Genomic DNA, 12665 nt, shown 5'->3' with positions numbered 1-12665 from the left:
AGGGCCGGGGCAGCAGGTAGGCAGCCCCAGCCAGGATGATCAGCAGTGGTGTCTGCATCTGCCAGGGAAGGGGTCCTGACACAGACCTGGATCAGGGCCACTGGGAGGGGTCTCGGCTCCCAGCATACGGGATCCCTTCTCTCCAAGAGGCCACCTGGGTTCTGTTTTCCACTCAGGCACCCCCGGGGATATCACTTCACCTCTCTGGGCTTTAGTTGCCTGCTCTGTGAAATGAAGGAATTGGACCATCTCCCACTCAGCTCAAAAACTCTAGGATTTTCTTGCCAAGGGGATGATGTAACCGCGGAGTTCTCAGAGAGAGCCGACTGCGGGCACTGGACTTCGTCTCCCAGGCCAGCCCTCGGGTTCACTGCTCCCGCCTCCCCTACCCAGTGACCCCTTGCCAAGACCACTGAAGAAAGACAGGGCTTCTCTGTGCCCTGGCTCTGTGGGGACTAAAGCTGTTTTCCCCAACTGCTGTCCTCACGGTACTTAAAGAGATGGTTCTCTTTCCTCTGTGCTCCCAGGCATGCCGATGTGCTCTGGGCAGAGTGACGGCCACGCTCTGCTCTGTGTCCTCAGGGTTGGTACAGCTCTGAGAGGTGGTGGACTTGTAGGCCTGCACAGCCATAAGGATGTTCAGGTGTTTGACCCCTGGCTTGGGCACTAGACTGGGCTCTTTAAGGAAGGGCCATGTCTTCATCTTGGCATCTCTCCCAGGCCCTAGGCCAGAGCCAGGAGGGAGCAGGGGTCCACGGCTATTGGTGAATCACCCTCTTCAAGTGTGTGCTGAGCCCGCTGTGTGCCAGGCTCTGGGCCCTGGGTAAGGGATGCGAGCCATGGCCCTTACTATCTTCCTGGGGTCCCACAGTCTAGTAGGGTCCACAGGTAGACACCAATGGTTTGCTTTCTCTGTACTGTGACTTCTCTTTCTAAACTAAAAGATTCAGAAAGCGGTAGCCCCAAGAGCTTGGAGAAGAGGCTGGAGTGGTCAAGGTGGCCTTCCTGGAGGAGCTGCCCTTGCTCTGAGCTGAGGCTGTGTCTGCTCTCGCACTGGGAGGCATCTGCCTCTCGTGCCTCACTTTCCTGGCCTTCTCCTCTATGTCATCTGACTTCATTCCTCGTCCCAGATTCCTAAAAGGTCCTGAGCAAAAGCCTGGAGTAGGGATTGGGGAACGGGGTGTGGCAGCAGTGAGTACAGCAAACGAAGACCGCACGGAGGTGTAGAAGTCTAGGCCAGCCGCTGGAACAGGACGGACAATCCTGGACAGGCTTGGCCTTTCCCCAGAGCTGTCCAGCTCTTCATTCCCAGCTTGAGTGCACGAGTGGAGTTATGGACAGGCCCTGAAGTCAAAACAATGAGTGCCCACCATGCATCGGGCCTCATGCAGGACACTTACGCGTGTTATCTCAGAATCTGTGAGGATTCTTCTTCTTTCACAGATGGTAAAGCCGACGTAGAGAAGTCAAGTAACAGGCAAAACCTCCCAAAACCTGTGGTTGTCAGACCTGAGATTTGCATCTGTCAAACCCTCGGGTGACACAGTACACAATGCACTGCACCTACTTCATGAGAAAGCCTCGTGAGACTTGCCCCTCGTGGACTGACCTGTCCCCCTTTTCTCTCCGACCTAGGTGCCCCTGGCCCTCCGGGACCAAGAGGACTCAAGGGAGATGTGGGCGTGAAAGGGCCTGTTGGCAACAGAGGACCAAAAGGAGACCCCGGCAGTTTGGGGCCCCCGGGACCCCAGGGTCCCCAGGGACAGCCCGGGGACACTGGACCTGTGGGAGAGAGGGGGCCGGTAGGCCTGCGAGGTCTCCCAGGCATCAAAGGCTCGAAGGGCAGCTTTGGAACTGGAGGCCCGAGAGGACAGCCAGGCCCCAAAGGGGATGTGGGGCCCCCCGGGCCAGAGGGTCCCCCGGGGTCTCCAGGGCCCTCAGGGCCTCAGGGAAAACCGGGGATCGCTGGGAAGTCGGGTTCGCCAGGTCAGCGGGGGCCCATGGGGTTTAAGGGTGAACCAGGGATCCAGGGTCCCCCTGGCCTTCCCGGGCCCCCAGGCCCACCAGGAAACCAGAGCCATTACTGAGGAGGGCCCCAGGCCCAGGCACTGCTACAGAATGCCAGGAAGCGGGCTCCGGGCACAGCCCGCCCCAAGAAGGTTGCATCTACAGACAGTTGTGGCCCTGTGACCCCAAAGGGGGTTGTCCCCAGGCCTGCCCCTGCACATGTGGGTTCCCAGTAGTGACTGTACCACAGAAAGCAGCCTCTCTCTCTCTCTCTCTCACACACACACTCATATACACACACACACACACATACACATACTCACTCACACACACGCACACATGCATTTCCCTGCTGGCCAGGGGAGCCAAGTGGGTTTCTCTGGAGGGGCAGGAGGAGAGGGCAGAAGAAGACCCCCCTCTCCTGTGACTGAGCCTGCCAGGGAGGTGGCTACCTCGGGAGGAAGGTCTTGAATCTATCTCTGAATTGGTGACCAATTTGGTCTTTCCAGTGTCTTCACACCCATCAGCCCACCCAGCAGTTTCCTGGGCTCCCAGTGGCTGAAAAGACCCAGGGAAACCTTTGCCAAGGACTATGGTGCAAACTCGGGACAGAGTGGAATTGGCATCCGTCAGACCCTCCCTCTACCTACGGGAGCAGAGTCCCAGGACCTGCCCTGCATTGCACAGGACAGAGGAGTCCACTGGGGCCAGCATTCTCTGGCCCTGGGCACTGTGCCCCCAGGAACTCAGCAGTGTTTTTTTCACGCCTCCAGGAAATTCTTTGCTTCGTCTTTGCCTCCACCTCTCAGGAGCATTTCAGAAGGAATCCAAGCAGGAGTTTCATCTGCGCAGGGTCACTCTCCAGGGCCAAAGTGGTGCCTGGAAACCGGAGCGGGGTGGGGGAGGCTGCGGTCACCGGGCTGCCTACAAAGCTGTCCCCCTTGCTCTCCATTCCTGCGGTGGTCCCCTCTGTGGTGGCTGGGGGAGGACTGACCCCTGTTAACAGAGCAGCTCTCCCTCCTGCACCCAGCTCTACTGCCCACAGCAGCCCGCCGACCTCACCCCACCATGACCCAGAATGGCCTGGGGCCTCTCTGCGTGAGCGGCACGACCGAATGAGGAGTGAAGGGCCAGAACCCCCACGAGAGGCTCACTGGGTCACCCGTTGCCCACCTCCGACTTCCTGCGAACCCTGGCAGAGTTTCCCCAGCAGGGAGAAGGCCGCCAGAGGCTCAACTCACTGTGAAGTCGCCCTGCGTTTGCGTTCCCGCAGAGCCCGACCACCCGTGGAGTAGGGCATGGAGCTGTCTCCTCTCTGACCTGATTCAGAGGCCAGTCCTTCTCCCCATTCCAACAGCCTTAATGCCACCTCCCTTCTCGTCATAGATGTGCAACTGGTTTGTACTCCTGCCCACCCCCACTTCCGTGTAATTCTCCTGTCTACATATGATATCATGCAACATACTGTTACTGACTCAGTAAAGAGCTGTTTCCAGAAGGGAGGTGTCTTCTGATCCTTTGCGTCCAACAGGGGACATGATGCCTTCAGGGGCTGCATCTCACCTGGCCTTTGAAGAGGAACCGGTAGACAAGTGGTCCCTTAGATATTTAGTCCCACTGTGGAGTCTAGGTCTAAACCCCGGGCCCCTCACTCCAGAAACACTGAGTTCTGCTAGGAGTTCACAGTGGATCATGGTGCCTTCATCTTGGACTTCCCAGCTCCAGAACTATGAGGAATGCATTTCTGTTGTTTATAAGCCCCCTGGTCTATGATATTGTGTTATAGCAGCCCCAGCCAACTAAGAGATGTGCCTTAAAAGCTGGCCCCCAAGGGCAGAGCTCCCTCACACACCCCTGCTTCCTGAAGCAGGCTGGCTGATTCACAGGAGACCCAGTTATCCCTTGTTTCCTGTGGACCCTTCAGAGCCAGGCCTTTTGTGGCAGGTCAAGCCTGGTCCCTTCCTTCTTATCTGTTTTATCTCCTTGTCTTAGAGACAAAGGGGGAAGTAAGAGATATCACTCAGGTGTCCAGATCTGTCTTATTTTCCAATCTCGTTTTAGCCCCAAAGCTCTAGGGCCTCGTTGCCAAATTCATAAAGCTCGCCTTGTTTCCCACGCGGTTCCTACTCTTCATGGCGATGCCCTCAGACACCCTTAGTCCCTGGTCCCAACGCTAGGAAGACAATCTAATTGCCGTCCCCTTGGGTCAGGGGTCTTCCCTGATCCAGTGGGCTGTGACCACAGAGGGAGAGGCAGAGGAAGAGGGGTCATGTGGTAAAATTAGAGGCACAAGAGCAAGAGTGACCACGAGCGAAGCTGGACATGAAATCTGCAACTGGCAGTATAGGAATGGAAGGGTGACAGCAATAAGAAACACTAACGGAAGCGTCACTGTGAGTGCGATACCATTCCAAGCACTTTACGGCACTTTACGTAGATTAACTCATTTAATCCTCACTACAATTTATAATGTAGCTATTTTATATCCACATCCATGTCTAACATCTATCTATCCATCATCATGTATATGTGCATTATTATTATTCGCACTTTACAAATGGGGAAACTGAGGTTTGGAGAGATTGATTAACTTCCCACAGTCACATAACGTCATTTTTAGACATATTTCTACTGAAACTCAATTGTGTGTGAGTTCACCTCGGTGTGCTTTTGCTCCTCTCCTGTGAGTGAGAATTATAACCGAGCCTACCCCATGAGGTTGCCGAGGCGGGAGTAAGATGATTCTCTTGGCCACCTCCCCAGTGTCTTACTCAGCTTGGGCTATCATAACAAAATGCCACCGATTGGGTGGCTCAAACAACAGAAATTTACTTTCTCAGCGTTCCAGAGGCTGAAAGTCCAAGATCAAGGTGCCAGCTCTTCTTGGCTTGCAGATGGCTGCCTTCTCGCCATGTGTTCACATGGTTGGGAGAAAGAACTTGGGGGAAGTAGTTGGAAGAGAGAGGGAGGGGGGTGGGGGTGGGGTGGGGAGGGAAAGGAGGGAGTTAGCAGAGCGAGCAAGCTCTCTTCTTAGAAGACTGCAGTCCTATTGGATTAGGGCCCCACCCTTACAACTTCATTTCACTTTTATTACCTCCTAAGACACCATCTTAGATCACATTGGGGTTTAGGTCCTCAATATATGGATTTTGTGGGGACATGATTCAATCATAGAACCTAGCAGTGGTTGACACTCAATCACATCAGCCATTATGATGGTCCTCAGTATCCAGATTCAGAGCTTCTTGAATTACAGCGGCACTTGTCACCTTCCTCTGTAGATGTGTGGCCAGAAGTGGTGCCCCTGCATGCTCTCGCTCCCACATTCCCTGCATAGTTTGAGCCAGGACCGAGCTGGGGAACCATCGGGCTCAACCACTTTACTTTTCAAGTGAGAAACCAAAGGCTGAACGCAGTTGAGGGATTTACTGCCCATCCCGGACTAGATCTCAGGTCTCTTGGTTCCTGGTCCATGCAATTTCCCATGTCTCTAGTTTTGTCACAACCCTAGTCCTCAGGCCACTTTGCTGTTGGTTAGGACCATTGGGCAGCTCCTGATCCTTCTCTCTGTACCACCTCTTCAAATAGCTCCTGGTACTAATGTGACCATTCAGAATATCTGGACCATTATAGGTACTGCTAAAAATTCCAAGAGCTGACCATGGGGGTCGGCAGGGTGGCAGTCAGAACCATAAAGCTTATAGCAAATACTGGAAGTCAATATGTTGTTCTGAAAATGGTAAAAAAAAACAAAAACAAAAACAAAAACAAAAAACAAAAAAAAAAAACAAACTACTTGGTGCGATAGATCCAGCTGCATCAGACTGAGGATTCGGGGTGGGCTCCGTGATGGGGACTCTCCATGGACATGGAACTGGGGCAAGTTGTGCTTCTTTCCTTCTGGGACCGTCATCTGTTGTGGGACCATGGGCCCAGCACTGCCCGTCTCTGACCTTCAGTTTCTGGAAGTCATCTGAAATGTGCTCCTGCAGTTCTAACCAAGTGTTCTTCTTCCTGCACAGCTTGGTGGCTTTCCTGGAACTTGCCAGGGCCAAGGCGGTGAAGCCTAAACCTGGACTGAGAGACGATATCTGGTGGGATTGCAGTTACTGGATTAAAATCATGGCCTTCACTGTTGGGGTGTTTTAATCCTCACTGGATTTGCAAAGCTTTGAAGGAGCCCCCGAGCCTTATAAGAAAGCAAGGGACTTCCCTGAGGCCATAGGCCTGGGGCACGTTCTTGAGCAGCTCTAAAAACCCTTGGCCTCCCCATCATTCCTTCCCAGCAGGCTCACTGCCCCTCCAGCCGGGGTAGGACAGGGGCTGGGCGGAACCTCGAGGCCTTCCCCCAGCTCCTCTTTCCTGGCAGGGGCTTAGCTGGCAACATCTGCTGCGCCAGCCTCGGACACACCTGTCAAAACAGAGCCATGGGAGGGGAGAGCAGAGAGCTGACAAACAGGGTCTGATCACGCCGTACTTTCCAGCAAAGCAGGGCTGGGCTGGGCTGGCAAAGGACTGCCTAGACCTATAAGTAGGTGGCATGCTGAGCAGCCTCCCTGGGGACTGCTCAAACTGCAGAAGTACAGGTGATTTGTTTTCTTTGCCTTCACCTGTCCAGTCCTTTGGTTTCTTCAAAGTGCAAGATTCCCTGTTTAAGGTGGCAGAAGACGTGCAAAGGTTGGTGCTCTCAGCAAAAACAACCACCCAGAAGCCCACAAAAATGCAGATCGTGGGCCTCCACCCCAGGCTCACTGTTTTAGCATCACAGAGATGGGGTTGGGTAGGAAGAGTGAGGGGGGAAATTCCCCAGGGAATTCTGATTTCCCATATAAAATTCGAGAACCACATGTGTAAGAGACAAAAAAAGAAAAATGTTAGTTTGGGGATTTATGTATGCTCTCTCATCTGATCCTCACAAACTAAATGTATTTTTTATTTTATGTCAGAAAACTTGGCTCATTAAAGTAAAGAAATTCGCTCAAGGCCACACAGATGTTACAAGGATTTGAACCCAGGATTTATGGAAGCCCGCTATCCTGAGCTACTTTTTACAGACCGGTAGAGTTGGGAATTCAATGGGGCCTCTATTTTGCACCTAAGAAAGCCGAGATTCACAGAAGCGGAATTGTTGGAGTACGCTAGAGACAAAGCTGTAACAAGGCCCAAATTTCAGGGCTGCCACCTTCCAGCATACTGGCTGCCTTGTCACTAGACTTACATAACTAGGGATTAGCAAGAGCAGCGCAGGAGTTAGAGATGGAAGCGTGCTTTCCGTTGTGAAAGCTGGAGGTTTCAGGAAGGGAGCCAGAGGCTGACCTTCAGGGAGGTCACTAACTTCCCTACTGCCTTTTTCCTAAACCCAAATTCTCCAAAAACAGTACCCAACTAAACCTTCTAGAGTGAGAGAGAAACTGTTAAATATTAAAACATCTTCTTATTATGTTTCATCCATTCAAGGTCACGCTTCATTTTCACATAATCAGATTATGTGAAATCTGACGAGGTCGGCCAAAAAAGTTTGGAATGACCGAGAATATAAATTGAAAATGAATTCGAATTTACTATCCTTAATGATAAACATCACCCAAAGCGTGATTATGCCTTCAGACATTGGCCAATAATAGAAATATAGAAAATTGTTTATAAATAAATAAATTTGCGTATATTAGGAGCTAAAAAATGATCAAACATATTTTTTTAATAATGGGGCTGTGACTAAAATATTTGAACATCGCTGCCCTAAGCCAACTCCGTTACTTCTGATGTTCTCTCTTGTGATAAAGCAGAACTAACTTCCTCATGTAGAAAGGGAAAAAAAAATCTCCACATGATGATTTTACCCACATTTGTAATCTAATAGTTCCTTCTTCTTCTGAACGCCCAGAACCTCTCCAGACACCTGACCCCCGCCCACCCCACCACCCCCTGAATAGTTATAGAGCTGCAATTAGCTGCCACATGTTGTACGCAGTGCAGGAGAGGTGAGCTCCAGAATCATTTTAGCTTCCTGCCCAGGAACGTCCTTCAAACCATCTCACAGAGAAGTTGGGCCCAAACAGAGTGCAATGGTCTTACTGGGTGGAAGTAATATAATAAAGGTTGGAGTTTGAGGCTACCAAGGCAGCTGGAATCGGGTACTGGACAGGGTACTGGGCAGGAGGGAGCTGTGCACAGAGTTCTCCTGCGTAGTTGGCTCAAATGTGCAGGGTGAGAATCTGGGGTCTCTGTGAACTGACTGTTAGCTGATTCAGATCCACATTAACAAAGCCTAAAAGCAACACCCCTCTCTCAATAATTGATAGAGTAAGTAAATATAAAAGCAGTAAGGATATAAGAAAGTTGAACAATACTATCAATCAATTTGACCTAATGATGTGAGAAGAACAGTGCACCGAACAACAGGTGAATAGTTATTCTTTTCAAGGGCAGATAAAACATTTACCAAGACAGAGCATAGTGTGGGCCGTAACATAAGTATCAATAAATACAAAAGAATTCAAGCCATACAGAGTATATTCTCTGACCATATGGAAAAATTAGAAATGAACACAGAAAGATATCTGTAAAGACTCCAAATAAATGGAACCTAAATAACATATTTCTAATTGCCCTTGGGTCAAAAAAAAAAATCATAAAAGAAGTTAGAAAACATTTTGAGTTCCATGAAAATAAAAACAAAACATAACATATCAAAATTTGTGTGATATCATGAAAGCAATGCTTGGAGGGAAATTTATAACATTAAACACTTACATTAGAAAAGAAGAAAGCTCTCAAATCAGTGACCTAAACATCAACCTTAGAAAACTAGAAAAAGAAAAGCAAATTAAAAGGCAAAATAAATGGAAGAAAAGAGATGATAAAGATAAGAAATAAGAAAAAGAAAAAACAAAACATAGAGAAAAATTCATAAAGCAAAAAATTGGTTCTTTGAGATCAATAAATGGATAAGCCTCTAGTCAGACTAATCAGAAATAAAACCACTAAAAAGTAAAGCCAAGAGCTACAGTTCAAAAGCAATTCGAGGAGATGAAATACTAAAAATACTCATTTGCTCTGAAAACAGATGGGAAAGAAGAGTAAATAAGCAAAAAAAAAAAAGTATCTGTTTAAACCGATTATAATCGCACTAAAAGTAAGTGAACTAAACACTCCAATTAAAAAGCAGAGAATGTCAGACTAGATTGAAAAAGTAAGACTTAATGATACTCTGAAAGAGAACATACTTTGAACATAAAAAAAGATAAGAAAATTAAAAAAAATAAAATATACTTTACAAATACTAACCATAAGAAAGCTAGAATGGCTGTATAAATATCAGACAAAGAAGACTCCAAGACAAGGACAATTACAAAGATAAAGGGACTGTTTTTTTATGTTTAAAGCATCGATTCTTCAAGAAAATATAAAAATCCTAAAATTGTAAAAATGGAGTAACAGAATTTCAAAATACATAAACCAAAACTGACAGAATTAAAGGAAGAAATACACAAATTTTCAATTGTAGGTGGAGGTTTAACATTACTCTCTCGGTAAATGATAGAACAAGGAGACAAAAAATAGGTAAGGCTAAAGAAAATCTGAATTAGATCAATCAACTGGACATAAACAACATTTACAGAACACTAGAGCCAAGAATTTCAGAATACACATTATTTTCAAGGGCACATGGAACATTCACCAAAATAGACCATCTATTGGGCTATCAGATAGCTCTCAATAAATTTCAAAAGAATAAAATTAAACAAACAATATTCTCTCTCTCTCTCTCCACAATGTTATTAAACTAGAAATCAATAACAGAAAGATACATATAAAATCCACAAGTTCTTAGAAAAACACTTCTTTCTTTTTTTTTAATGCCTACAGCACCTGGTACTCCTAGGTGGTCTCCCATCCAGGTACTAACCAGGCCCAACCCTGCTTAGCTACTGAGATCAGAGGAGACTGGGCACATTCAGGGTAGCAAGGCTATAGACAGAAAAAAACTTCTAAAAAGCCATGGGTCAGAAAAAAATTGACAAGAGAAACTAGAAAATATTTTGAGCTGGTGTTATAAACACACCACATCAAAATTTGTTGGATGCAGATAAAGCAGAGCTTAGAAGGAAATTTAGAGCTTTAAATGACTATATAAAAAAGAAGATTTAAATCGCTCATTTATGTTTCTTCCTTAAGAAGCTAGAAAAAGAAAAGAAATTTAAGCAGAATAAGTTGAAGGAAGAAAACAAAATTAAAGCCAAAATCAGACAAAATAAAATAGGAAACAGACAAACAATAAGAAAAATCAACATGGTCAAAGTGAGTTCTTTGAAAATATAAATAAAATTAACAAACTCCTAGTTAAATGGACCAAGAAAAACACAAAGAGGAAAAATAAATTAACAATATTGGGAATGAAAGAAGGGAGGGACATCACTGTGGATCCTACAGACAGTGAGAGATAATAAAGAAATATTGTGAACAAGGATATACCATTGAATTCAACAATCTAGATGAAGTGTAAAATTCCTTAAAAGACAAAAATCACAGACACTAATACTAAATAACTGAAAATCTCCATAGCCTCACATATTCTTTAAAAATTGATTTTATAATTAAAAACTTTTCCATAAAGAAAACTCTAGGCCCAGATGGTTTCATTAGTGATTTATTTCAAACTTTTAAGGAATAAATATCAGTCTTACACACTTTTTCAAAAGAGGAAGGAACCAGTAAAGTACAAGAAGATAAAACCATAGACCAATAACCCTCATAAATAGTAATGCAAAAGTTCTTAACAAATTGAGTTAGCCGTATTAGTAAATCAATCTAGTCATATATAAAAAAGATAATTCATCATGACTAAGTCAAATTTATTATAGGAATGTTAAGTTAAACAATTTTTAAAACCAATTATGTAGAAATTCTTAAGGAATCTACAAAAAACACTACTTTCACTAAAAAACTTATCAAAGTCACAAGATGTAAGATCGATATATAAAAATTAGTTGTATCTTTCTATACTAGCTACAAAAAATTGAAAAATGAAATTCAAGAAATATCACAATAGTATCGAAGAACATAAAATACTTAGGAATAACTTTAACAAATTTTGTGTAAAATTTTTACATAGAAAATTATAAAACATTGCTGAGAGAAAATTTAAAAGACCAGAAAAAATGGAAAGGTATACATATTCATGGATTGGAAGACTCAATATCATACATTCTCCTCAAACTGATCTATAGTCAACGCAATCTCAAAGTTCCTGCATGCTTTTTGTAAAAACTGAGAAGCCGATGTTAAAATATATTTTTAAAATATAAATGACCTAGAATAGAAAAAAGAAATAAAAAATTCTCAAAAAAATAAAACAATTTGGAGGACTTACATTTCCTGATTTCTGTGGTTACTTCGAAGATACAGTAATCAAAACGGAATGGTATTGGCACAAAGCTAGACAGGCAAATGGAACAGAAGAGAGTCAGCAATGAGCTCAATATTGGGTGGGCAATTGATATTTTACAAAGGCACCGAAGACATCAATGAGAAAAAGAGTCTTCAAAAATGGTGCTGGAACAGTTGGATATCCATACGGGAAAAAATATATCTTGACCTTTACCTCATACTCTATGCAAAAATTAATTCAAGATGGGTGAATATAAAAGCCAAAATTATAGAACTTTTAGAATAAAACACAGAAAAATACCTTCACGATCTCGGGGTGGCAAAGATTTCTCAACTAAAACCAGAAAGCGAAAGAAAAAATTGATAAATTGGATTTCATAAAATTCAAATCCACACATTAAGAGATTCAGTTAAGTAAATAAGCATGTTACACATTAGGAGAAAATACTTGACAAATAATTTATAAATGGACTATATGAATATCTCTTGCAACTCAGTAATAAGAAGATAAGCAACACATAAAAACGGATAAAATGCTTGAGCAGATGCTTCACAAAAGATATTAGTGCATGAGAAAATGGCCAGCATCATTAGTGATCAGGGAAATGCAAATTAAAACCACAATGAGATACCACTACATACCTATCCAAATACAATTACAAAACTGACCATGTCTATGGCCATGCCACCTTGAACAAGCCCGATCCCATCTGATCTCAGAAGCTAAGCAGGGTCGGGCCTGGTTAGGACTCGGATGGGAGACCGCCTAGGAAGACCAGGTGCTGTAGGCGTGAAAAATAAAAAATAAGGAATTGTAAGTTGACAAGGTCCTTGCAATCTGTGAGGTCGACCAAGGGCTGCCTCACCTAAAACAAAAAACAAAAACAAAAACAAAAAAAACCTGACCATGCCAAATGTCAAAGCAACTGCAACTCTCTACACTGTGGGTAGGAATATAAAATGGTGCAATCACTTTGGGAAATAGTTGGTAGTTTCCTAAAAAGTTAAACAAAGACCTATATTGTGGTTCAGCCGTTCTACTCCTAGATCTAAGAGAAATAAAAACATATATTCAAAAAATACTTGAGCAAGAATAGTCATAGAAGATTTTTTCATAATAACCAAAAGGTAAAAACAAACCAAATGTCTATCATCAGGAGGATGAGTTAGCAAGCTGTGGTACATCCATACAGGGGAATTCTACTCAGGAATAAAAAGAAAAATTTTAATGTTAGACACAAAAGTATGAATGAATTTTAAAATAATTA

At 44.7% G+C, this 12665-nt stretch overlaps 1 protein-coding gene and 2 pseudogenes across 2 annotated transcripts in view; 2 read left to right on the top strand and 1 right to left on the bottom strand.

Moving 5' to 3' along the window:
- The window catches only part of SCARA3 (scavenger receptor class A member 3), a 29407-nt gene extending 25902 nt beyond the window's left edge, over window positions 1-3505 (top strand). For both annotated transcript variants that reach the window (XM_039875912.1, XM_039875913.1), the window contains exon 6: window positions 1636-3505. In XM_039875912.1, coding sequence (XP_039731846.1) covers window positions 1636-2087 — 452 coding nt within the window. In that variant the 3' untranslated portion in view covers window positions 2088-3505. The remainder of the gene's footprint in view (window positions 1-1635) is intronic.
- A 6362-nt stretch (window positions 3506-9867) lies between these two features.
- LOC120613586 (uncharacterized) lies at window positions 9868-9986 on the bottom strand (annotated as a pseudogene).
- Window positions 9987-12069: 2083 nt separating this feature from the next.
- Window positions 12070-12188, top strand: LOC120613713 (uncharacterized; annotated as a pseudogene).
- Window positions 12189-12665: the final 477 nt, after the last annotated feature.

Source organism: Pteropus medius, unplaced genomic scaffold (assembly GCF_902729225.1).
Source record: "Pteropus medius unplaced genomic scaffold, Ma_sr-lr_union100, whole genome shotgun sequence".
NCBI classification, from domain to species: domain Eukaryota; kingdom Metazoa; phylum Chordata; class Mammalia; order Chiroptera; family Pteropodidae; genus Pteropus; species Pteropus medius.
Note: the sequence above shows the minus strand (reverse complement) of the source record. Positions and strands in the feature narration are given on the sequence as shown.